The 25594-nt window shown below is 28.6% G+C and overlaps 3 protein-coding genes and 1 pseudogene across 7 annotated transcripts in view; 3 read left to right on the forward strand and 1 right to left on the reverse strand.

Moving 5' to 3' along the window:
* Positions 1-162: 162 nt before the first annotated feature.
* On the reverse strand, positions 163-25249 carry LOC149877220 (bcl-2-like protein 1). The gene is made up of 4 exons (XM_090074018.1): positions 25140-25249; positions 24943-24997; positions 1716-4436; positions 163-415 (listed from the first exon to the last, which is right to left on the reverse strand). The coding sequence occupies exons 3-4, from the start codon at positions 2163-2165 to the stop codon at positions 380-382; spliced, it is 486 nt and encodes a 161-aa protein (XP_089930144.1). The 5' UTR covers positions 2166-4436; positions 24943-24997; positions 25140-25249; the 3' UTR covers positions 163-379.
* On the forward strand, positions 7812-9224 carry LOC149877221 (visual system homeobox 1-like). The gene is made up of 3 exons (XM_090074293.1): positions 7812-8092; positions 8184-8434; positions 9061-9224. Exons 1-3 carry the CDS (start codon positions 7864-7866, stop codon positions 9199-9201), a joined length of 621 nt encoding a protein of 206 aa, XP_089930419.1. The 5' UTR covers positions 7812-7863; the 3' UTR covers positions 9202-9224.
* On the forward strand, positions 10246-13473 carry LOC149877222 (uncharacterized; annotated as a pseudogene). The gene is made up of 2 exons (XR_016447953.1): positions 10246-11312; positions 11415-13473. The product of XR_016447953.1 is annotated as an uncharacterized LOC149877222 (transcript).
* LOC149877223 (putative ATP-dependent RNA helicase DDX4) overlaps positions 23632-25594 on the forward strand; it is a 4609-nt gene continuing 2646 nt past the window's right edge. The window contains exon 1 of one of the 4 annotated variants that reach the window (XM_090074011.1): positions 23632-23817. The gene's annotated coding sequence lies outside the window, so the exon portion shown is untranslated. Of the gene's footprint in view, positions 23818-24584; positions 24645-25594 lie in introns of those variants that run through there. The other 3 variants (XM_090074013.1, XM_090074012.1, XM_090074014.1) reach the window with 3 other exon arrangements.

The raw sequence follows: 25594 nt of genomic DNA on the forward strand, positions 1-25594 counted from the left end.
CATTTTTCTTTATAAATAATCACTAACTCAGTATGTAAGTTGAGGTCACTTTTTGATCTTTTTTTAAAAATAATGCACCGGGTTACACGGTAAAATATTAAAAAAAAAAAAAAAAAAAAAAAAAAAAAATAAAATAAAAATAAAAACAACTAAAAACACAACAAGAGTTTCTCTCCGTGTACTTCTTCACTCAAATAATCCAAACAAAATTGCCATAGCAACAACAACAGTTGCAACATAATAAAAAGAATCATGGTTACCTATGTAACCATTATTACGAAGAATAAGAAGGCCATATTATTGCCTCAACATGTTAACTGAAATGCAACTACTATACCCAGACATGCCTAACTCAAGAGCACTGATATACAAGCTCACTTTATCTTGTATTTTTAAAGAATTCCAAAAATCCATTCTAAAAAAAAAAAAGTGAAAAATTAATTATGCAAAAACTGATTGCATAAATTTAAGAGGAATAGGGAGTATGAAACACCCCTATAGGTTTGCATTTAAGTAAAGTTGTAGATTCTAATCCTTTAGATTTCCTTGAATTAAACTTCTATTATGTTTTAAAAAAAGTAAAAGTAAACAGAAAACAATACTATTTTAAAAAATAATCCAATGCTGTAACACTTTTATTGCATGGTTTAGCAAATCTTATTTAAAGCTCTAGTTTATACTAGAGCTTTAAATAAGATTTGCTCTACATGATGCAAAATTAAATTCAAGAAAATAGCTGCTGCAACAGATTTATTTGGCTTTTACTTAAAGGTTCTATATAAAAAACTGAAAGCATTACAATGTTTACAATTACTAGCATTAAAATGTTAAATGATACCAGAAATATTGTTAAATTATTGTTTAACATTTAAAAATAAACACAAGTTTTTTATCTGCTGAATTATTCATCCCTTAAAAACTTTTTGTACGAATTAACATTCTATTCAAACATGCTTAAACAAATATAATTTTAAAATGCATATATATATATATATATATATATATATATATATATATATATATATATATATATATATATATATATTATAGATATACATATATATGCATTCATACACACATATACACAGACGCATACACATATATACACACATACATATGTATGTATGTATGTATGTATGTATGTATGTATGTATGTATGTATGTATGTATGTATGCATGTATGTATGTATGTATGTATGTATGTATGTATGTATGTATGTATGTATGTATGTATGTATGTATGTATGTATGTATGTATGTATGTATGTGGTATATGAAAATCTCAAACTTATTAACAAAGAAAGATTAGCATTAAAACAATAAGATTTTAAAGGTCCTAATTAGTTTTTGTATGAAGGTTAAACCAGCCATAAATGCAATTGAGAAGCCTGAATCTATTTAGCATTTTTCTCTCCAAAATACAAGAAGTCATTTATTAAATTATGTGGAAATAAGATTAACTGGCAATACTTTGCAACCGTTAAGTTTGCAGAAGTGTATAAAACTTCTTACTCTATCTATTTAAAAAATCTTTTAAGACACATATATAAATGATTTAAATTGAAAAAATCAATATCTTGTAACATAAACTTAGTCATTATGAAAAGAGGTATGGCCAGTAAATCATCATTATATACTTTAATTAACAGTTCTATAAATCAAAAAAATATTATTTTAAAAAAGTGATCAACTATAATAAAAAAAATTTAACTTACCCATCCACCTTGTTGGTTAATCCAATAGTCTAGGTTAACTAACATATAGTTAGCTATCCAACTGACAACATTATCAACATACTCCATACCCAAATCTGCTCTTTGAGCACAATGAAAAGCTAAATTCCCCCCAAAAGTTAAGAATGCAACTATTCTTCCCCAATTTTTTCCTGTAACAAATATTTCATCGGAAACTGACAGAAATGTGGCATATATAGTATTATGAGTTATTTGTAATTGGTCGCATGCACTTGCGAAAAAAGTTTTATTGGATGATTCAAGTTCATGTGTAACTCTTTGCAACGTTTTTAGTATTTCAATAAAAGGTGGCTTCAGTTCTTCTTTTTTATATAAACCAACTTCTAAAAGTTTTTTACGTAGCTTTTCTCCAACATAACTTTTCACTATTCTTTTGTATGTATCTTCTTGAGCATTAATTGATCCCGCCATTATATTAAGTTTAATGACTCAATTTCCGACCTCTTTGATAATGCCGACCGTTTGTAATTAATATACATATTAAGATTAGCTTGCAACTTATAATCCTAATTTTACAATAAAAAAGTTTTTTTTCTCTTATTTGTAGATTAAATCTAAAAATTTAACTTACGTCAGGAATATTTTAATGACAGATTTCAGAAATTAATTTCCGGAAAAACAAACAGTACCTTTTTCATTTTAATAATTAGTATGGAAATTTAACCTGTACACGCGGCCGGTCGGGTCGCTTACACGTGTGTTTATAACAAATTCCGAACAACTTGTTTCAGACAATTAAATGGCCGAAGCAAACCGTTCTATATTTCGTGTTTCGTATGTAAATATTTTACGACGAAAATTATGAGATATTAACTTGATTTTTGCAAGGAAGAGAAAAAGCTACGGCACGTTTTCATTATTTTCGAAAGTATAAATTTTTCCTGATTTTTGATAATTTTTTCAACTTTGTTATCGCAATTGTAAAATAATGTACATTAGTATAAAAGTATCTAAGTACATTTCATTTGCGTATATGTTTACAATTATACATAATTATAAAATCTTGTTGTTGTCGTATTCTTAAAGTTTAAAAATGAGTTTTTAGTAGTCATGATTTGAAATTAAAGGCATTAAGTTGGATCTCCTCCATCCACGAAATCCATGAGGAAAATGCCAAAAGTTGTAAAAATATTTGAACGTTAAAATATTGACATAAAATTTGGAGCTCGCATCATAGAGCGGACTGTATACTTTGGAAACAAAACAAAGACTTGTAAGAAGATTCCGTTGAAAAGGCATCAAATAAACAATTCAAAACTTATTTTTAAAATATCTTTCGAGGTATTGGTGCCCAAATCACTTTCCTCTCTAACAATCATGAAATGACATAAAAATCGGGTATTTTTTGGAAAAAATGTCAAAATTCAAGCTCCGATAACTCTTTTGTATTCCGATGTGAAAATTTTATATTCCTTATTATAACAGAATAAACCAGTAGTGATATTAAAAAATCTGAAAAGATTTGATTTAAAATTTTAAAATGTCGAATAACCCGTTTATCAAAAATTCTTTAGTTGCTTTATTTCGTATCTTAGCTAGTAATTATTGAGAAATCGATAAGGACATCAATACTCTCTTTCAAAAAAATCCGGAGGCGACACAAGCATTTTTAAACTATTTTCAAAATATGTTTTTAAATTTTAAGAGAAGATAAATTTGAGAACAGTTGTATTTTGACTAAAAACAACATCTTCAAAGCACAGAAAAAAGTTGCGTTAAAAAGTTACCATGGTTATAAAGTTTTTTAAAATCATTTTGATTTTTGATGAGTGAAAATTTCATAACATAATGATTTGTAATATATAGACAGTATACAAGCAAGAAAATAAGTTACGATAAAATTTCAAGTTAACTATCCAAATGTATTGAAATATGGGAAATGTCTAAAATAATATCGTAACTATGCAGACTTCATTTAGTTTCGAAATATAGGATGTAAGTCATTAAATGTGACTTCAGTGAGATAAACAAAACACATCATGATGAGGTCAGCAAAATAGAATCAGAACTAGGATTTTTATACCGAATTAAGAAATTTTTTGGTTAAAGGAAATTTCGATTGGTCTAAACAAAAGCTTCCTTATTCATAGCTGGGTCCGGCTTTTCAGTATTTCGATAACAATTCAGACTGTTTAAATTCAATTTTCTCTCCTTTACTCTTGCAATCTCAATCAGGCTCCTAGATTAAAGCGGTAACTACTGGTCCATGTCCAGACTTTCTATCTATGATTTTTTTGGAAAGAGTTACTACAAGCAATGAGACTGATATACATAAACGTATGGTAGGCAGATTGATTATATAATAGTTTAGGTTTCCTCAGGAATAGATTGTTTAAAAATAGATGCTTAAGAGGCAATTACTTCAAGAATAATTAAAAATTCATTTTAGTTACTTACAATATATAAAAAATTGGCACGAAATATAATTTGAGATTGAGGTAGTTTTGAAACTTAATCTTAGGAATAAAATATAAATTTGTTAACAGACACTTCAAGCGATTACTGTCATTACCAATAAAAGAAATTTAATTTTGTGAAAACAACGTTGAGTTGCAGAATTGTAGCATATTTGGTAAAAAATTCTATACTTAAACACTTACCCTTCAGATTTACGCCACTGCTCTTTGTAAACACAATTTTCACTAATACTAATGCTTCAAAACAACTTCCTGTTCTTTTATTCTATAATGATAATAGAGCATTTATTATGAATGAATGTAATAAATTATTTTTAGTGATATTTGTGAACTGATAAAATACTTTAATTTTTTATTAACAGCTCATTGAAAAATGATTCTGAGAGATATCTCTCAAGAAGATTTTTTGTCTTTAAAACAATCTTATGTATATCACAAGTATATTCAGCACAAGATAATTTTAACTTTATGATTTTAACAGTCTAATACGTAAAATAATACAAAAGTAAAAAGAGTGAGTCATTAAACTTCTATAAAATTTAATATAACCTTGCAAAAAAATCACAAACAAATAAAAACTTTTATTAGCTATAAGCAAACAGTTCTTATTTTCAAAATAAATAAAAAAAAAAGAAAAAAACCCCGAGCGATCCACTTCTAGTTTTAAACGCAAAACCCAATAGTTGACTCCAATACGCAAAAATACATAAAAATTAACCACAGTTATTAACAGAAATAGAATGTAAACAACAAAGTTGTTTGCCAAGTTTAAAAAAAAAAAAAAACACATACGAATGTAATAAATTTATTATCAGATAATATTATTTTTTTTGAATTTTTTAAACAAATAAAAAAAATGACAGTTAGAGGTATTCATTTTATCTTTTGAAAGAAAAAATATTCTTTTGAAAGATAAAATATACATATATATATATATATATATATATATATATATATATATATATATATATATATATATATATATATATATATATATATATATATATATATATATATATATATATATATATATATATATATATATATATACATATACATATACACATATTTATTGAAGTTATAAAAAATTTCAAAGCTATGGTAGTACAAAGAATAGCGAGCTTATTGATGTCTACTTTGCTATCTTAACATTTTAAGTTCTCTCAATTTTCAGTATTCGAACTTCAAAATGTAAAACTTTGCAATAATTTTTTTTTAAACTTATTTTATTATAAATCTGAATTTTTGTTACTAAAAATATTTTTGTTATTTTAATAAGGCTTTTCTTTCCAAGAATAGCAGAACGATGTTGTTTTAATTTCCGAATTTTTACTGATACCTCAAAGTTATGATGCTGAGTTAATTAAGTATGCAGATAATACCATTAAATTTAACGTATTAACTTTAATGTAATCATTTTGACAATTTATAACAAAAAAAGAAACTCTGGGAACTAAATATTCTATAAAATATTTCGATTGTATGTTTTTTCCGAAATACATAAGAGCAAAGGCATAAGCGCTATCATACCAATCCTTGTAATCATATCAGTACTTGTAATTTGTTTGAAAAAAGAAAAAATCGTATCTCCCGACAGAAGACTGAATCTGCCATCAATCTTTTATTTATAATAAATCTACTTTATTAATCATTTATAATAGAAATCTCATAAAATAATAACAAATCTATTTGGTTGATCGAAGGACGGAACAAAAGCAATCAGAAGAGATTTCATCAAAAAACTTGTGCTTTCCTTGTGGTGAGTGCTTGCTATCATAAAAACACCAACATTCTAAATTTACGAACGTCTCCACAGCAACAGCCATAATTGATAACGTGTATATCACTATAACTAATCTTAACTCAGACTTAATCCCTTGTCTTTTAATATAAATATCTTGTAAAATATAAACAAAAACACCTCTTCAAATTCCTCTTCGAATCAAGATATATTCAATCATAAAGGTTTTCTTGGTACATCATTATCTATTCAAAAACCACTTATTTTCTTTACTTTGAAACAAAAAACTGATTAAGTAATCTACCGCATTATACTTTATACCCCTTAAGGGTTAATTAAAATTTCAATTCAATCCTCTATTCTTTCTGCATTAAAGTTTCATCCGCTAGACTTGAGTAAGATGATCCAGAAAGAATTCTTTATTTCCCAACTTTCATGAAGAATAGAAAAGCTGAAATCTTGTATAACGCGGCGAGAAAACGAGGTTTGAGCATTAATATTGCAGGATATGGACGTTTAGAGGCCCTACTAAATTTCACCTCATTGAACTACTTAAAATGCTTATTTAAAGAAAGCAACCAACAAGCGTGGCTGCTTTCTTTAAAACAAAATTCGGTGATTTTGACGACGATGATTGACTTTGATTATCTTTGAGCAACTTTATTTAACTTTGAGCGAAATTGAATTAACTTAGACGATTCTTACGAAGACATATTGTGTCATACGTATTGGACTTTCTGGCGTATATTTAGAGACAAGAAATTTTGTCCAGGTTTTCTTTTTACAAATGCTTTGTCGAATGAAGAGACATTTTACAACTTTAGATTTGGCTTCATAGTTGGGCGCACTTTTTTATACATTTGTGACGTAGTTGCCTAAATTTAAGTAAACCACATTTTGTTTTTAGAAGCCTTGTTTTTACGAAAGAAATGCCGTCTAAAAACAAAATGTCGTTTACTTAACTTCAAGGAAAGCGCAATGTTTATCAAGATAAGTTGTCTTTGGAAGTATGCTTGCCCTAACATGTCATTAAATAGTTAGCAGTTCAATAAATAATAATAAAAAAAAAAAAAAATGCGAGAATTTTCTTCAAAAAAAATACGAAGGCTGAAAAAACTTCGACAAGTATTCGGCAAACTTTATTTAGACGCACATTCCTTTATTGACAACAACTTACTTTAGAAACCGTAATCAACTTTAACATCTTTTACGAGATGGTTTTACCACCAGACTGGTTAACTTCAAAACCGACCAATAAGTGGTTTGCCACTACATATAAATACTTCTCTATACTATACTATACTATACTATACTATACTATACTATACTATACTATACTATACTATACTATACTATACTATACTATACTATACTATACTATACTATACTATACTATACTATACTGTACTATACTATTCTATACTGTACTATGCTATATATACTATATATGCGCGCGGGTGTGAGTGTATGTGTGTATACACACACACCCGCGCGTACGCACGCACGCACACACACACACTCACACACACACATATGTATATATATATATATATATATATATATATATATATATATATATATATATATATATATATATATATATATATATATATATATATATATATATATATATATATGTATGTATGTATATGTATGTATGTGTAAATACAATTTACATACACTTTACTTCTCTATAACGCTCTTCGAAATTTGTGGTGTAATAAATTAAAAACCACGGAATAGTTCACCGACACGTATATAAAGATTTAAAAATGATTCATTTTGAAAGAAAAAAGGGTTAGATGTGAGATCTTCCCTCTCATTTTTAATAACATTGATAGAAACTCTTATCATGCTTAAAAAACCAATCAGAAACTTTGATTGCAGATTAGACTCTTTCAGAAACGCGATGATGTAAAATCTACCAACGTTATATATCAAGTAATAACTCATGGAAAACATGTCGAACCACCGTTTAAAAATCAGAGAATATCAAAGGTTTCTCAATTTTCAGACAACAGTTTACGATACAGTGCCGGTTGCTGAAGAAATGGAATCTTCTGGATCAAAGTTATCTTTTTCAATTGAAAGAATATTGACTACGCATTCTACTAAAAAGAAGTTTATTACATCTGAACGTGATATAATTAAGCAAGAAGCCATTTCTAATAGGATAAAAGGTTTGATTACGTTATTTTTACTTGCTAGAACACCGTTTTAAGAATGATTTTCAAAAGTAACTAAAGTTGAAAGAAATTAGATTTTCTATAGAACAAACGAAATCATCCCAAAAGGAGAGCGTAAATTCACCACCTGAATGTTTTGACATCTCGTTTTGCAAAGCTAGTTCAAACTCTAATGGTTCTAGCAATCTGATAGTAAAGAGCAAAAAAAGTCGTACTATATTTACAAAAAAGCAATCGCGCGTCTTGGAGGATGTTTTTAATACAACGCACTATCCAGATTTAAAATGCCGATATGACATCTCTCAGAAAATCAAATTAGCAGAAAATAGAATCCAGGTATTTTTCGTTTATTAGAATTATTTCGATCCATCCGTGGGCAAACTACAATTTAAGTTCCTTGAAAAATCAGTAATTTATTTTTCAAACAAACACTGTTTTGGAGATTTTATCTAAATTTTATAAAAAGAATCCAGATAAGTTAGGCTTCGAGATAAGAAATTCTAAGCAATTTAGGTTCTTTGAGGTTAAAAAAAGTACAAAATTTATAAAAAGAAAAACGAAAAACCTCAACACTGAAAAATTCTATGGGTAAACTCCACACTACCAAAAAAAAAACGTGATGCTTTCTGGTATATAAAAAACGTGATGCTTTCCGGTATTGAAATGAAAGCAAGTTTTGTTGAAGAGCTAAAGAGTCTTGGTTTGTCAAACTCACTTTTATACGCGCGATCAAAACTCACTTTTATACGCGCGATCAAAAGGATCAAAACAGTTAAGAGAAAATGCAACTAGGTTCTAGTTATGTTCTAGAAAATGCAACTAGGTTCTAGACTATTTTCATTTTTAGGGCTTAAAAAAAATATTTTTAAATTTGAAACACAATTTTTTTACTAGAAAGTTTTTTATTTCAGTTTTATTAGTTTTGGTTCACTTTCTTTCTTATTAAGTTTTTTTTTAAACAGATTTGGTTCCAAAACAGGCGTGCAAGGTTGCGTCGCACAGAAAAAATGTGGGTTGAGCGGCACTATCATGGCAAGGTACATTACGGAGCAATAGTTTGTCACTCGTCGCTGAAGAAAAAGAATTTGATCTCCTTTCTGTAAAAATATATATTTTTGAAATACAATTTCGGAGGTATTTTAGAACTGCTTTAAATTTTACATACAAGCGGCCAAATCACAAGGGGGCAAGTTCAACAAGAAACTGTTTTGAAAAAAATGAAAAAACATTACTACAAACAAAAGTTGTAATAATTTTTGGTTTGCATATACTTTCAAATGAGAACCATAATTTTTGTAGATCAAAACTTTTATTTTTAAACGATCTTGTTTTCGAAAAAAATTAATTTTACACCCTTTTGATTTTGCTGCTCATTTATAAAATAATAAAATTAATACTTGTAATACAGTTTCTCTAAAACCGTTCAACTAAATGAGATTCGTTGAAGTGTAAATGCGCTTACAAATTACGAGAAAATATACAAAGAAAACGCAGAAAGAAGAAACTTTTCTAAGGGGCTGTTTATATGGGACAAAGGCTAGTCCGTTTGTCGAGATCTCACTTGCCAGGCTAGCTCTCTTATTCAAAAAAACGCAAAATAAAATTAAGTTGAAATAAGGACAACGTCGAAACCTCGGTAAACGGGCTAGCCCTGCAAACGAGCTAGCCTGCTTTTCAAATAAACAGCCCCTAAGTCTTCAATGTTGTGGAATTGCTCCTCCAAACCTGATATGATATGTTTGCTCTAGACTTTTTTGACGTTTTTTTAAGTGTTAGAAAATTTTTGCTTCCAATTTTGTTATATATTTAAAGTGAACGAAATCTTATTTTTTTAACAAATTTTTACAAACTTGTGTATCCGATCTGCAAGTCTTGTATTTTTTTAATGTTTTCACTTTAAGATCTCTGTCTAAATATATTTGGTTGAAATCAAGTAGCTTCGTATGCTGCTATATCTGAGTGAATGTTTCTTTTTGCATTTTCTCCACGAGCTTACGTTTCATAAGTGAAGGACAAATCAGAGAAGTGAAGGAAGTCAGAGTGAAATTCATAAGTGAAGGAAATTCATAAGTGAAGGAAATCAGAAAATGAGCACTTTTTCTTTTCTTTATGAAGGTTTTGGGTCATTCCATGCCAAGTGGTGCAAAGGTCCCTTATGGACCATCTCAGATTTTATTGAAATTTTTTGATTTTGTACATATATATGTTAAAAGCATGTTTTGAAAATTTTAGATCAATATCTAATATGGTTCTTGAGAAAACGCTATTTAAGTAGTGGGCTATTTTGCATAAAATTTCACTCTACAAGAAAAAAGGGTTTTTTCATCATTTTTAACAGCCAATAACTTTTGAACAAGTTAGTTTTATACTTCAATTATTGTAAGATAGCAAGTGTGCTGTGGATACTTTGAAAAAAGAAAAAAATATTATTTCTGGCATCTTAACTTTTTCCATAATGGCGGGCTAAAGTTGATTTTTTTGTTTTAAGAATAAGTTTTTTTGTGATTTTAAAGACCTTAATCTTAAAAACTAGTTAAAAGTTAATACAAATCAAATTGCCTGCTGATCTACATGTGGTGCATAAACATTTTTAAAAAAATCAGTTGATTAAAGAGCTGCATTCAAAAGTTATAGGTCTCCAAAATGAGTCAGATCGAGATTTTCGTAAAATTGATCTGTGATGCAAAGCATCTGTTACCTAAGATGGCACTTTTTTTTTTATATAAAATTTTTTATACGCATCAATTAAAGACTGTTAATTAATAAAAACCAAAAAAATTAATGGGCGCTTATTTATAACCCCCAAAAGGTAGTCTCTAAAAGTCAGGTAAATTTTCCATAAAAAATTATTACTTTTTAAAAGTTTAGTTATTGTTTCATTTAATTCTATATTACTAGTATGTCAATCTAAAAAGTACTAATAAAACCAAATAAATTGTTGTATTTTAGAACTAATTAATAATAAGTAATATGCCTGAGCTTTCTACTTGCTGTATTGGTAAAGCATTAAATGAACAGTGCTATCTATCTAATAAAAGTAAACGCTACCAAGAACTGTCTAAACTAAACCAAGAGCTTATTTCTTTGAGAAGCAAAATAAATCCCATAGATTTTATTTGTAGCTATCACGAGAAAGTTTACTTGTCGAGGTATGAGAATGAACATCGCAGGTATTGTTGTAATCCGTTGAACAAGCACGCAAAAAATGTGAAAAGTAAGTTTCAATATTTAATATCTTAATTTAATAAAAATACCTTAATAACACTAAATAAATAAAAAAAAAAAATATTTAATAATTATTTCCGTTATTTTTTAGATTCTCTTAGAGTTATCAGTCTTTCATATGCCAAAGATTTTGGTTTAATACCTGGTCAAAAAATTTGCACTAGTTGCAGAAAAGTTCTGAATTGCAAACATAATACAAAAGAAATTGAACTCCAAGAAAAAGAAATTTATGTTGACAACCATACATTAAAAGAAGATCTTAATTCAAGTATTGCAAGTTTTGGATGCTCACCTCTAAAACTTGTTTCAAAAAAAGATAGAGTTGCATATGGAAAGCGTAAAATTGATAGCATAAGAGCTCATACACAAAAGGCTGTTGCCAATGTGCTAGGTATAGAAATAGCTGCACTTTGTGAAATTGAATCACCCTCAAAAAAATGTTTGAAAAAAACAAACACAGATTTAGACAATATTATGACTAAAATTAAGTCAAAATTTGAAAAAACATTGTCAAATTCTGAAAAAATCACACTTCTTACACTCACTCCAGACAGTTGGTCAATAAAGAAAACTCAGAAGTTTTTTTTTACTTCAAAAAGATCTGTAGTACAAGCCAGAAAATTAAGTAAAAAAAGTGGAATACTATCAAAACCTTCTCCAAAATCGGGTAGAAAACTAAGCGAAGATGTAATTACAGAGGTTGTTCATTTCTACGAATGCGATGAATATTCAAGGGTTTGTCCAGGAAAAAAAGAGTTTGTTTCAGTTAAAGTAGATAGTAAAAAGCAACATATCCAAAAGCGCCTTCTACTAGTCAATATGAAAGAGCTACATATTGAGTTTAAAAAGAAATATAATTATCTTAAAGTTGGATTTTCAAAATTTTGTGAGCTAAGGCCTAAGTGGTGCATTCCTGTGGGTGGTGCTTCTGGTCTGCATGCAGTTTGTGTTTGCCAGTACCATCAAAATGTAAAGCTCCTTGTACAGAAAATTCCTGGAATTTCTGATTACAAAATCTTATTAAAACTAATGGTTTGTAGCATTGAAAATAGAGACTGTATGCTGCATAGCTGCGATAAATGTCCTGCTAAAAAGGTTTTGTTAGACTACATTGACACTTTGTTAACAGAAAAAGAAATTAATGAAGTTAACTTTTATCAATGGCAAAAATCAAATTACCAATGTACTTTAGTACCAGCAACTCTACCTTTAGATGAATTTATTGAAAAGGTTTATGAACAGTTATATAGTTTATGAGTGCATCATTTTATATCAAAAAGTCAACCCACTTACTACCAACATTTGAAAACTAATTTAAAAGAAAATCAAGCTTTGGTTCTTCTTGACTTTGCAGAAAACTATAGTTTTCTAATACAGGATGCAGTGCAAGGTTTTCACTGGAATAACAGCCAAGCAACTGTGCACCCCTTTGTTGCGTATTTTATAAAAGATGGAAAACTTGATAGTCAAAGTTATTGTGTTATATCAGATCATCTGAAACATGGAACAGATGCTGTTCATTGCTTTATCGGTAATGTTATTGATAAACTTAAACAATTACAAACATTTGAACACATTATCTATTTTAGTGATGGAGCTGCATCACAATATAAAAATTACAAAAATCTTATCAACTTATGCTACCATAAACACGATTTTGACATGACTGCAGAGTGGCACTTTTTTGCAACATCGCATGGTAAAAGCCCTTGTGATGGTGTTGGTGGAACAGTGAAACGTCTTGTTGCACGAGCCAGTCTACAATCACTAAACGATCCTATTGACACACCAAGCAAAATGTACAGCTGGTGTGTTCAACACGTCAAAGGAATATCTTTTTTTTTTGTTGACAAAGTTTCAATAGAAACACATACTACAAACTTCAATTTGGAAGAGAGATATCGTTCTTGTTCGACAATACCTGGGACACGAAACCACCACAGTTTTATCCCAATGTCACTTACCTCAATAAAAATAAGAAGAGTCTCATTTGATATTATTTGCACTAATGTGGATTTTTCTACTTGCAGAATTTAGAATTCAGAAGATTTTATAGTATTGACTTAAAAGAAATCAATGAGATTATTTTATTATTTGAGAAATTTAACTTTTTGTAAATTTTATTATTTTTGTTTATTTTCTTAAAAACATTTTGTTTGTTTTTCATTAAAAAAATTATTGTATTATAAAGAGGGGAGGGGACAGAGGGGAGGGGACTTTATCTATTGGGATTTAAAAGTTCTTTATCTAAAGGGATTAAAAGGCTTTAAGCATTGATATTTTTTAATTGATATTTCATAATAAATAACATTATATAATTCAATGCATTTATTTATTATGTCAATTTCAGAATTTTATGGAAAATTTACCTGACTTTTAGAGACTACCTTTTGGGGGTTATAAATAAGCGCCCATTAATTTTTTTGGTTTTTATTAATTAACAGTCTTTAATTGATGCGTATAAAAAATTTTATATAAAAAAAAAAGTGCCATCTTAGGTAACAGATGCTTTGCATCACAGATCAATTTTACGAAAATCTCGATCTGACTCATTTTGGAGACCTATAACTTTTGAATGCAGCTCTTTAATCAACTGATTTTTTTAAAAATGTTTATGCACCACATGTAGATCAGCAGGCAATTTGATTTGTATTAACTTTTAACTAGTTTTTAAGATTAAGGTCTTTAAAATCACAAAAAAACTTATTCTTAAAACAAAAAAATCAACTTTAGCCCGCCATTATGGAAAAAGTTAAGATGCCAGAAATAATATTTTTTTCTTTTTTCAAAGTATCCACAGCACACTTGCTATCTTACAATAATTGAAGTATAAAACTAACTTGTTCAAAAGTTATTGGCTGTTAAAAATGATGAAAAAACCCTTTTTTCTTGTAGAGTGAAATTTTATGCAAAATAGCCCACTACTTAAATAGCGTTTTCTCAAGAACCATATTAGATATTGATCTAAAATTTTCAAAACATGCTTTTAACATATATATGTACAAAATCAAAAAATTTCAATAAAATCTGAGATGGTCCATGAGGGACCTCATTAAAATTTGCACCACTTGGCATGGAATGACCCTTTTATGTTTAAAAATATAATTTTATATCTAAAAAACCGCTACTCCGAAACAGTAGAACTATTTTAAAAGATTTTTTTTCTAATATTGTAATCATTATATATTTTTTTTTAATTTCAAAGTAAATTTTAGTAGATTAATGTTGTTTTACTAATGTTACAAAAAAGCCTCGTTTTTGTGAAATTTTTTGAAAACGAGATAACAAGAATGTACAAAACTAGGGATGGGAGTTAAGGTTAGTTTTAGTCTAACTAAAATTAGTCGACTAACTTTTTAGTCTAACTAAATTTAGTCGACTAACTTTTTAGCGTAACTAAAATTAGTCGACTAATTTTTAGTCTAACTAAAATTAGTCGACTAACTTTTTAGTCTAACTAAATTTAGTCGGCTAACTTTTTAGTCTAACTAAAATTAGTCGACTAACTTTTAAGCGTAACTAAAATTAGTCGACTAATTTTTAGTCTAACTAAATTTAGTCGGCTAACTTTTTAGTCTAACTAAAATTAGTCGACTAATTTTTAGTCTAACTAAAATTAGTCGACTAACTTTTTAGTCTAACTAAATTTAGTCGGCTAACTTTTTAGTCTAACTAAAATTAGTCGACTAACTTTTTAGCGTAACTAAAATTAGTCGACTAATTTTTAGTCTAACTAAATTTAGTCGACTAACTTTTTAGTCTAACTAAAACTAGTCGATTAAAACAAGATTTAGTACTAAAAACTGAATAACCTATACCATGAAATTTTCACACACGACGGCACATTATTGTGGCGGTTGAATGTCCCAATTATGGATCATAGGGGGCAGTCAAATCAAATTCGTAACGCATTAAATCAAATTTGATTATTAGAATTTTTTCCCAGCTCTGAAACAACTACTAATGCGGTTGTTGCAACTGTTTATAAACACCCAATCTAAAAAAGGCACCCTTTAGACGTTTAATTAACATTCCGGAGTTTAATTGAACGTCTAACTCGGGGTTGGGAAAGCGAACTTGTTGGGGTATTTTTGTTCTCACGATCTAACCACCGCGATTTTTTTGAGAAACATTTTCATTTGACTTAACAACATTCTTGAGTTTGGAGTTCGCACAATGCCTAAAAGTGTCATATCTGAAACATCAAAAAATCCTGCCCACGCCGCTAGTAAAGCTATATACGAAAAATAAAATTTTCGCAAGAATGACAAGCGAAAAGAAACTTGCTAACCGATTCATTTCGAAAGAAGATTTTCGGAACCTACAGAAAGGACTCAGTTAAAAGAAAATATCAGTTAAATCTTCACAAAAATTTGCATGCGCGATAATTAACACTTATGAGTAATGAGCATTTAATTACTTAGTTCATTGAACGGATTTATTTAATGGAACATTTCAATCTTGTTTTTATGACGACGAATTTCAAAAGTTTTCTTCCGTAAGTGACCTTTCGTCAAGTGGATTTATCGAAAATTTTCCTTTCGAAATAAATTTTTTGATCATTATTTGAAAAACAAACTAGTAAAACTTTAAAGTTGCTATACTGAAAATAAAATTTCATTACAAACAGTTTGATATATACAGATATTTTATTTTCACATTTCTTGCAGTTAGGCGAATAAACTTCCTTCACAGATATCGAAACGTCGTTATCAAAAGTGCTCATTTCTCAAGTGCTATTTCCGAAAGCGAAACTTTTGGAAATTTTGGAATAGTGAACAATAAAGGGTTAAATTGTAACAAACATAACCTAAAAACGCCAGCCAATTTAAGTGCAATTCCGTACTTGTTTGTCCGTACGTTGAAAAAATGAGAAACTGATAAAGCTTTAATTATAAATGTAATGATAGTGTTGCATATGTAAGCTTTCACATTAAATGACAAGTTTGTGGAGAAAAATGATGGAAGTTTGCGTTAATAAGTTGGCACTTCTTATCACTGATATGAAATTAAATATTTAGAGACTAAGTATATTCGCTAATACAAATGGCCGGGGGAGGGGGAGGAGGGGAGGTGGTAAGTTGAAAACTGCCGTAAAAATATTTGCCGATTAAAAATTATACTTGCTGAGTATAAAAATATATAACTCGATTGCTGAGATTTGCTAACTAATTATAATAACATCTAAATTTGCCGAATGATCAAACTAAATATTGGTAATAGATAGTGAGTGTCATACCCCCAACACCACTTTCCTTTCTCGCTGGCTCCAATACTATATATCACTAATGTGAAATTGATAATTTATAGGCAATGTATAATATAATCCAATTTTATGGATATTACTTATCTGGGATAATTTTTCCTATGTTGCAATTTTCAGCCTTTGAAATAGGGTTGTTAACCAAAAGATTTCAAATATTTCTGGAAAATTTTTCAAAAGGGTATATACAATTAGTAATTATTTTTATTCTTAACGAATATATAGAGGCATTTAAAATTGTCAAAGTAACTTTCGCAAATAATACTTCTGAATATTAGACTTTCGCAAGTTGCTATTTCAAATAATGCTCTTGCCATATGGCAACAATAACTTTGAATTGATTCTAATTGATTCCTGTTCCTTAAATTATCAATTTAGTGATATTTATACATAAATCCAACTTTATTTTTCTTATTCTAGTCAATGTTGTGATTGTCTTATTCTATTCGATGTTGTAATATTCATTAAAATAAATTATTTAAATAATTTTTTTAATAGTTTTTTCAATATTCGACTAATAAAGGGTTAAGTACATTTAAGCTTCGGCAACTTATTTATTATAAAACGCATACCAAATGTTAAGCGTATTGATAGAGTTTTTAAAATGCAAAACATTTAATAACATTTACAGAGAAGCTAATCGTCCGCATTTAAAAATGCAACCTCCGCAATTAAAATCGTTTTTAATAACAGAAGAATAAGATAAACATTCTATTAAATGGCTGCAGTCGCTTCATCAAACCAGAAAATTTCTTATCACTTTTTAATTACTTACAAAATGCAGAATAAAATCTCTCATTTTAAAGTACATTTAACTTTTTGTTAAAAAAAAATTAAGATACGATTTATTTTTCCCAAAATAATGTTTGTTGTCAAATGTGTCAAAAATTTACTTTTTAGTTGTATTTAAATTCATGTAATTATATTAATTATGGCTGCATACTAGGCAGCAGTAATTTTTGTCATTAAATTGCTTCAAGCTGGAGTAGATAGTTTATAAGAAAATAAGAGTTTTTGCGTGAAAAGTAAGATCTGAAGTCAACTCGAAGCTATATTATTTAAAAAGTAAGTTTGAAATATCAACTTAAATAAACCGCATTTGAGACGCCATTTTTTATAGAATTATAAAGAAAAGGTAAGGTTAATGAATTAGTTCATTAACCTTACCTTTTCTTTATAATATAAAGAAAGTATAAACTTGGGTGGGTCATAATTAATACATTAAAATGTAAAATACATTTACAAATGTAAAAAAATTTAAATTTAAATAACATAGAATCGGAAAGACTTGCAACGTTCATATTTTGCACTTAATTTTATAGTCTAATTAAGCAATTGGATTTTTAAGGAAAAATTAAAAATCAGATGATACTTTGCAAAAAATTTAAACATATTGCAACCTTATTAGATTGTTTTTAAAACAAAACAGTTCTGTAATATCAAGACGACTGCTTGATGAGCTTTTATAATTTATATATCGTTTTTAAATTCATTGTGCACAATGAACCATATATAGTCATCGAACTACATATTCGTTGTGCACAATGAATTACACAATGACGCAACTACAAGTTCAAGTTCTAAATTTAAGAGTTTTTATTCAAGAACAATAAAATAAATTCAAAAATAATTATTACAACAAGATACTTCCGTATTACTTTGATTAAATTGCACTAACTTTAAACCAAATTAAAAAATTCCAAATTTTCGTACAAAAACATCAACATTTGAAAACATTCCGCCGTCATCCTGTTTCGCTTAGCATACAAATTGTTTAATGCGTCAGAAAAAAGGCGCTCACTTGGTGCACTGGTAGCAGGTGTACATAAAATCATCGTTGAAATGCAATACAATAATGGAAAAACATATTGATTTTGATGCCAAAATTCTAAAACATTTTGTTCGTGCACTGACAATTTTATATACTCACTGATTTCTTTTTTTAAATCTAAGGTTACATTTTTGTCACTATCACTTCCGGAATCATCTTCTTCATCCTCAAATGACAACTTAAATTTTTTTGATTCCATTGTCACCTTTTTAATTGGAATTATTTCACCAACTCTTTTTGCGAGATAAAAATCTGACAAAAATTCTTTCACGCTTTTTAAATATTTCTTTTTTTCGTACTTTTCAAAGAATTGAAAACTTTTATAATTTGGATCCAAAAAAGTGGCACACAATAAAAAGGAATTATTCTCTAATTCATATGAATCTTTGTAAGTTTGTAAAGATTCTAACAAATGTGTTTTCAATATTACAATTAAAGGAGGAGTTTCACTTTTATTTTTAATTAGCTGCTTCTCAAGGTACTTTATACTTGGAATAATTAAAGAACACGTTGCATACCTATCGCCAGATAGTAAAACGCTTACTTGATGAAAGCTTAATAAAGCATTTACTGTTTCTTTTAAGTTTACAATTTCATCTTCATCGAGTAAATATTTTCTCATATCTTTGTATTGTTGCTTCGAATTAAAAATATCTTTTACGTAGGAGTGAAGCTTAAGCATTCGCTCTGCCATGAGAAACGTAGAGTGCCAACGAGTTTTCACATCTTGAATCAAATGAAGTATGTGATTTCTTTCGACACCTTGTCGCATTTGACTTTCTTCTAATAAATCATTAAGTTGAGAAGAATGATTGAAAGATGTAACAATTTTCCTGCACTTAGTTAACGTTCTTGCAATGAAAAAGAATTTAGACGAATTATCTTTTTCACCTTCTTCAACTAAAACTATGACATTTTTAACAACTAATTGCAAAACATGTCCCATACATCTTATTGATTGAATGTTTAAACAAACTTTTAAAGAATTTAGACAGTTGCGTACGTTACTGGCGTTGTCTGATACTACACTCATTATTTTATCATCCACTTTAAATTTTTCTACGATTTTCAGCAAAGCCTCTTTTAAATTTTCTGCATCATGGCGGCCATTAATGTATGCAAAGCCCAAACAAAAACTGATGAAATTTGTTTTGTCAGAAATGAAATGTGCAGTTGCAGATATGTAACTATAGTTTTGACAGGACGTCCATCCGTCAGTAGTTATAGATAAAACTTTAATTGATAATAATTTTGACTTCAAAAGTTCAACTTTTTCTCGATATAACTCAGTTAAAAGAGATCTTAACTTTTTTCGGCAAGGCACTTTATACTTTGGATTTAAACACAAAACAAATTCTTTAAATGCATTACTTTCTACCAACATAAATGGAAGACAACAAGCAATAATGAAAATTAAAAGAGCTCTATCAATCTTATCGCTAATTTCTTTTGACAAGCCACTTGTAGTTCGTTTTTTTTTCGGCGTTATTATTTCGTGATCATGTTCAAGATGGTAATCTAGTATACTCTTTGATGTTTTACATGAGTACTTTTTAGGTCTGTTATTATGACATTGATTGCATATCCATTTTGATGTTTCCTCCTCGATTGAGTAATATTCGTATGTAGTTTTAGCTGCTTCTTCAATGGACTGAGTATCAACTTCAATATCTGTTTGACCGGATGAAAAACTTGAACTTGTTTCGCTATCGTTATGATTTACAGGGTTTTGTTCATCTATAGTCTTTCTTTTATCCAATCTTTTCTTTAAATCAGATATTGGAGCAGCATATTCAATTGGAGAAAACGTATTATTGTTCGACATAGTTTAAAATACAATTTCTTAAAGTAAGTTTAAAGATATTTTTGAGAATAACGGTTTATCTAGTATATAGCGGGAAACCATTACTTTGAGGTGTCAGTTAAGACATTCCTTAAATTTTGTTGTGTTGAAAAATTATATGAACGTAATGTTGTAATTAGCGTAAAAAAATTGCATCATTGCGTCGCGCCAGAAGAAGCGTTGTGCATGCGTCATATTCATTGTATAATTCATTGTACAAAATTCATTGTACCCAATGAATTTGAAAAACCTATATAAATTGTAAAAGCTGAGAAAGAGAGAGAGAAATACATAACTGTAATGAAATCATCGTCGTCTTGATTTTACACATAACATGAGTTATGACAAATAAATCAACTTAAAGACATTCATTAAGATTTATTGTTTTTAAGAAATTTAAAATACGTTATATAATTTGTGACAATTAGATAATGAAAATGTTTTATACCCCACATTTTCTTTTATTGAGTTAAATAAAAATTGGTTTGTTAGTAGCACAACTCCGTCAAAAGCAGCTGATATTATATACCAAAAACATGATAAGTTATTAGCATTTTAATAACTTAAAAAAAAAAATTTGAGAGTTGAACAAGATATATATTCAACCACACAATACAGAAATAATAAAAAACATTAATTCCGTAACAATTGCAATCATATTGTCGTCACTGTAAAAACTGCGTTTTTATGAGTGTAGAACGAAATAAATTAGGTATTATTACCTCAAAAAATCATTGCAGGTATTATATAAAGGAAATCCGAAAATGCTTCTGCACATGACACGCCTTTCAAAAACATGGCAGCATTTTTTTTTTATAAATTGATTTCACATGTGTTTTATAAGTTATAATTCCCTTTAACTAGAAATTGAAAAAATCCAGATCTGAACCGCTTTTCATTGAAATTTAAAACAAGTACTTAACAATAACGGGGGACTATTTAGATAAGTTTTATTACAAAATTCCAAGTGTATCTGTCGCAAACCTTTCTCCAAAAACTTGAAAAACTCTGAAAATCGACCTTGAAAAAGATGCCCTGGAGATGTAAATTGTAACTTACAGCAATTTGTTATTAAAAAAATGGCGCCCAAACCACTTCACAACTAACAAATAACAAGATTTAAAAAAAGTATTTTTTGGGTAAAAGTAACAATATATTTTTGGCAAATTAAAAGCCTAGTCGACTAAATTTAGTTCGACTAAAAAGTTAGTCGACTAAAAAGTTAGTCGACTAATATTAGTTAGACTAAAAAGTTAGTCGACTAATTTTAATTAGACTAAAAAGTTAGTCGACTTAACTTAGCTAGACTAAAAAGTTAGTCGACTAATTTTAGTTACGCTAAAAAGTTAGTCGACTAATTTTAGTTAGACTAAAAAGTTAGTCGACTAAATTTAGTTAGACTAAAAAGTTAGTCGACTTAACTTAGCTAGACTAAAAAGTTAGTCGACTAATTTTAGTTACGCTAAAAAGTTAGTCGACCAATTTTAGTTAGACTAAAAAGTTAGTCGACTAAATTTAGTTAGACTAAAAGTTAGTCGACTAACTTTAGTTAGACTAAAAAGTTAGTCGGCTAATTTTAGTTACGGTTTTTTTAGTTAAGTTAGTTACAACTTTTAGTTTTGGTCACAACACTATACAAAACACTAAAACAGATCAACAAATGATTTTTTCAAAGCAATTTTATGTAATAAAGACATTTTCCATTCAATTATGAATGCTTTCTGGCATGCAAAATATTATACAAGCCTTTGTCAGCAAAATGTTGGCCGATCAACGCGTTTGCAAGAAATATTTCATTTTCATTATTTTTCAACTTAAAATTTGATTTGGTACTGATATCGATTAAGTTTACAAAGCAAGTTTATGATTGATGTTTCTTAACTCATCCCATTGGTTTAATTTATTAACAATAAATATCACATCATATTCATGGGATCTCTAAATTCTTCACATTTTATTTTAACCGTTTTGTTGCCTAAAATAACGTGTGAAATAACGTATGACGTGTGAAGAATTATAAAGTGTGAAGAATTTTGCATAACGATTGAGAGTGTGAATTTTTATCTGCGCCAAATAAAAGAAAACTACCTACAACCGCTATAAATTTACCTAAAACCGAAATAAAACTACCTACAACCGTTATAAAACTACCTACAGCCGCTATAAAACTACCTACAACCACTATAAAAACCCAAATTATTATTGTAAAGGATGATCAGTTTGTCAAAGCCCATTACCAACGCAGTCCCTTTTAAAAACCTCAAAAGCAACATTTTAAAGACTAATGTTAACTAAAAATGTTAACAATAACAAAATAAATCTTTTCCTAAACATCTGAGATACGTTTTTTACATTTCGGTTAATTTTTTTCGTAATTTTAAGTCCAAAAATACTCAATTATCATTTATTACTAAAACTGTTGTCTGTCGTACTCCCTCTTTCTCCTTTGACATCAGTCGAGTAAGATAAACAGCTTATAGGTTGCTTTTGTCACTGGTGTCAAAAAATCTTGCAACCATTATTTGTGAACTTTATTGAAGGTTTTGGACTTTGTTACATTAAGGACATCCTCAAATCCAAGAAGCAATCACTGATTACAAACGATTAAATTAGAGCTAATGTTTCAAGGCGCAAAAGATTCATGGATTCCTTTAGGACTAGTCTTGTGTTAAAGATTTTCCCCTATTGCAATTAAGCATTATTTTAGTTTACAGCTAGATTTATAGTCTTAATGCATATTTTATTCTTACCAAAAAAAATTATGAATTTATCTTCAATAATCATTCAAAAATTTTCATTCCGTTTTTTCAAAGAAATTTCCTTGAAAAGCTCTTGAGGTTACCAAGATTTAGCCACAACGCCGAAGTCATTAAACTTTGTTTTGATTAAAAAAATTTCATCCCTCTAAAAGCTTAAAAAAATAAACAATCAGAATGTTTTTGAAAATTGCCGTTGTTCTGAAAAACTCGGCATATTTCACGACAATACGTCCGGGTTCAGTTTCACTTACGGCATGCTTCACGACCGTAGGTTCGTGTTCATTTTTCGCCACAAAACAGCTTTGGGACATTATTATTCATCAAGTAAATTAGCAATAAAAATTACAGAGTTCAACAATAAAGAATAACTAATTTATGAGAAGTAATCGATTTTTCAGAATCTCTTCGAATATAACTTCACGCAATTTAGTTAGATAATAAAATCGCTTATTACTCATCCAACCTTGATATATTTTGATATTCGTCACGAAGCTTAAAACTTTTTCATTGCAGTGAACAATAAGATTAATTTAAAGTTAATCTAAAACAAAAATCCCTTGATAATTGGTTAATAAAAAAGCAAAAGTGAGAAAATTAACTTTAACTTGTAATCATCCTGTTAGCCGCTGTCTAAATCTTACGCGAAGCAAATCAACCCCCTGAGAGAAATTAAAACTCTTTAATCTTAATGGTTCAATTCGAAGTTTAATGGAAACGATTTGTTTAATTCCAAGAACCAAATATTTTCCGTCTTTTTAAAGAAAGCGAAGTGCAAAGAGAAAAGGAAACGAAAATCAGGTGAGCAAACATTTGTTAAACTTGTGAAAATCTATTTTTAATTTTCTAATGATTCTTAATGATAATTTATAATTTTGAACATTACAAACATAAAAAGGTATGTTTTGCTAACTTCCTTAGAAAAACAAGCTTCTTAGAAAAAAACTTTCCTAACAAATTGAAGCAACAACAAATCATATCTATAACAATTTTAACTGATCGATATTCTAAAATATTGGTGTTTAGATTTGTATAAGGGGGTCAAGGAAACACGGGCATGATACTAAACAGATTAGAAATATTTATCACTTTTTTGTATTTAGCACTTTTAAATGTAAAAACTTAAAAATTTTCAAAAGTTTTTAATGTGAATACTGCAAAACAAAAAAACAAAAAAAAAAAAACAAAAAAAAAAACAAAACAACAAAAACAAAAAAATAGACAGCAACAACCGACAGAAAAGTTTTTAAATGACCCTCAATAATTTCGGCTGAGCTCGACGCGGTGCGGTGAAACAGTTTATTCACACGTAACTTAATAGTTTTTCGTCACGGAGTTCATTTTTATGAAAATCAAACTAAGGTTCGGAGAAAACTTTAAACCTTAATAATTTAAAAATTTTAGACATACATTGAGAAGTAACAAATATATAATTGTAAGCATTTGTTAAATTTGCTCATTATTATTTGCCTATTATATTTCAATCAAGTTTAATCTACCCCCTAAAACTAATAAAAACTTCAGCCAATGAAAATTCGCACAACGTTTCAGTTCTAAGAATTTTACACAAACTCAAATAATTTTTGAAGTTTTAATTAGCGTAGAAAGACGAAGAAGAAGAAAAGAAAGTGAGTAAATTTGTAAAAATCATTTTCTAACTTTTGATGAACGAAGGTATCTTCCTTAAATATTCACATACAAGTTCCAAATAATTTTCTAATACCTTTTTAGTAAACACTCTAAATATTTGAAATTTCAATAACATATCGAGATTGCATAACCTCGTTTTCAAGCATTACATGTGATAAACATTGTTTATCTTCGACTCACAACTTTACAAATTATTGGTTTTATAAAAACAAAAAACGGCATCAACAGTTTTAAAAAAGAAATCATCAAAAAGTAAAGTTTGTTAAAATTAATAACCGCTTAGAATGCGTTGGTTCAACAACATAAAACTATGGCCCTGCTGAAGTTCGAGCTAAAAAGATAAAAAGGTTTAAAAGTGATAACCTAATGATCATTCCAAGTACTGATAACATACTGTCATCAATACGATATGCATGATCACTATATCTGCCAAATTCTTAAATCAAACTTCAAATTTAAACTTAATCACTTACATCTCATGATAAAATTATTTGATAAAGTGACGCGTTTCGTTTTGGTAATCAGGTTTACAATGAACACCGCATGTGTAAAGGTGAGTTTCCACTAATCCGTTTAAGCTACGGGAAAGGGAACGGGATGGGAAAACTAATCGCATGACCATGGGCAGTGATAAATTTTCAAATTAAATTACAAGCTGCGCATGCTCATGTGATTACTTTTCCCGTTCCTTTCCCTTTTCCATAGCTAAAACAGATGAGTGGAAACTCACCTTAAAGGAGAAGGCTTTAAAGAAATTAGCTTTTGGTTAAATTTTTTAAAATTAATGTTTTCAATTAGAATGCAACCCATGGTTCTATTATATATAGAATAATAGGATATATAGGAATATATATAGAGTGTTGGAATGAATAAAAATGAATAGGCGCCAGAAAAACATTTAACATTTTGTCGATTGTTTTAAAACTTT

The sequence above is a fragment of the Hydra viridissima genome, unplaced genomic scaffold (genome assembly GCF_058129835.1).
Source record: "Hydra viridissima isolate aposymbiotic clone 2 unplaced genomic scaffold, HvirCarnegie_v1 scaffold_16, whole genome shotgun sequence".
Classification (NCBI taxonomy): Eukaryota; Metazoa; Cnidaria; class Hydrozoa; order Anthoathecata; family Hydridae; genus Hydra; species Hydra viridissima.

Excerpts from the sequence above, each read along its gene's own strand:
- LOC149877220 (XM_090074018.1), bottom strand. The coding sequence starts at position 2,165 with ATGGCGGGATCAATTAATGCTCAAGAAGATACATACAAAAGAATAGTG. Across the intron at positions 416-1,715 it reads TTAACCAACAAGGTGGATGG|AATGGATTTTTGGAATTCTT; the intron begins GTAAGTTAAATT and ends TTTTTTTTTTAG.
- LOC149877221 (XM_090074293.1), top strand. The coding sequence starts at position 7,864 with ATGGAAAACATGTCGAACCACCGTTTAAAAATCAGAGAATATCAAAGG. Across the intron at positions 8,093-8,183 it reads CATTTCTAATAGGATAAAAG|AACAAACGAAATCATCCCAA; the intron begins GTTTGATTACGT and ends GATTTTCTATAG. Across the intron at positions 8,435-9,060 it reads TAGCAGAAAATAGAATCCAG|ATTTGGTTCCAAAACAGGCG; the intron begins GTATTTTTCGTT and ends TTTTTTAAACAG.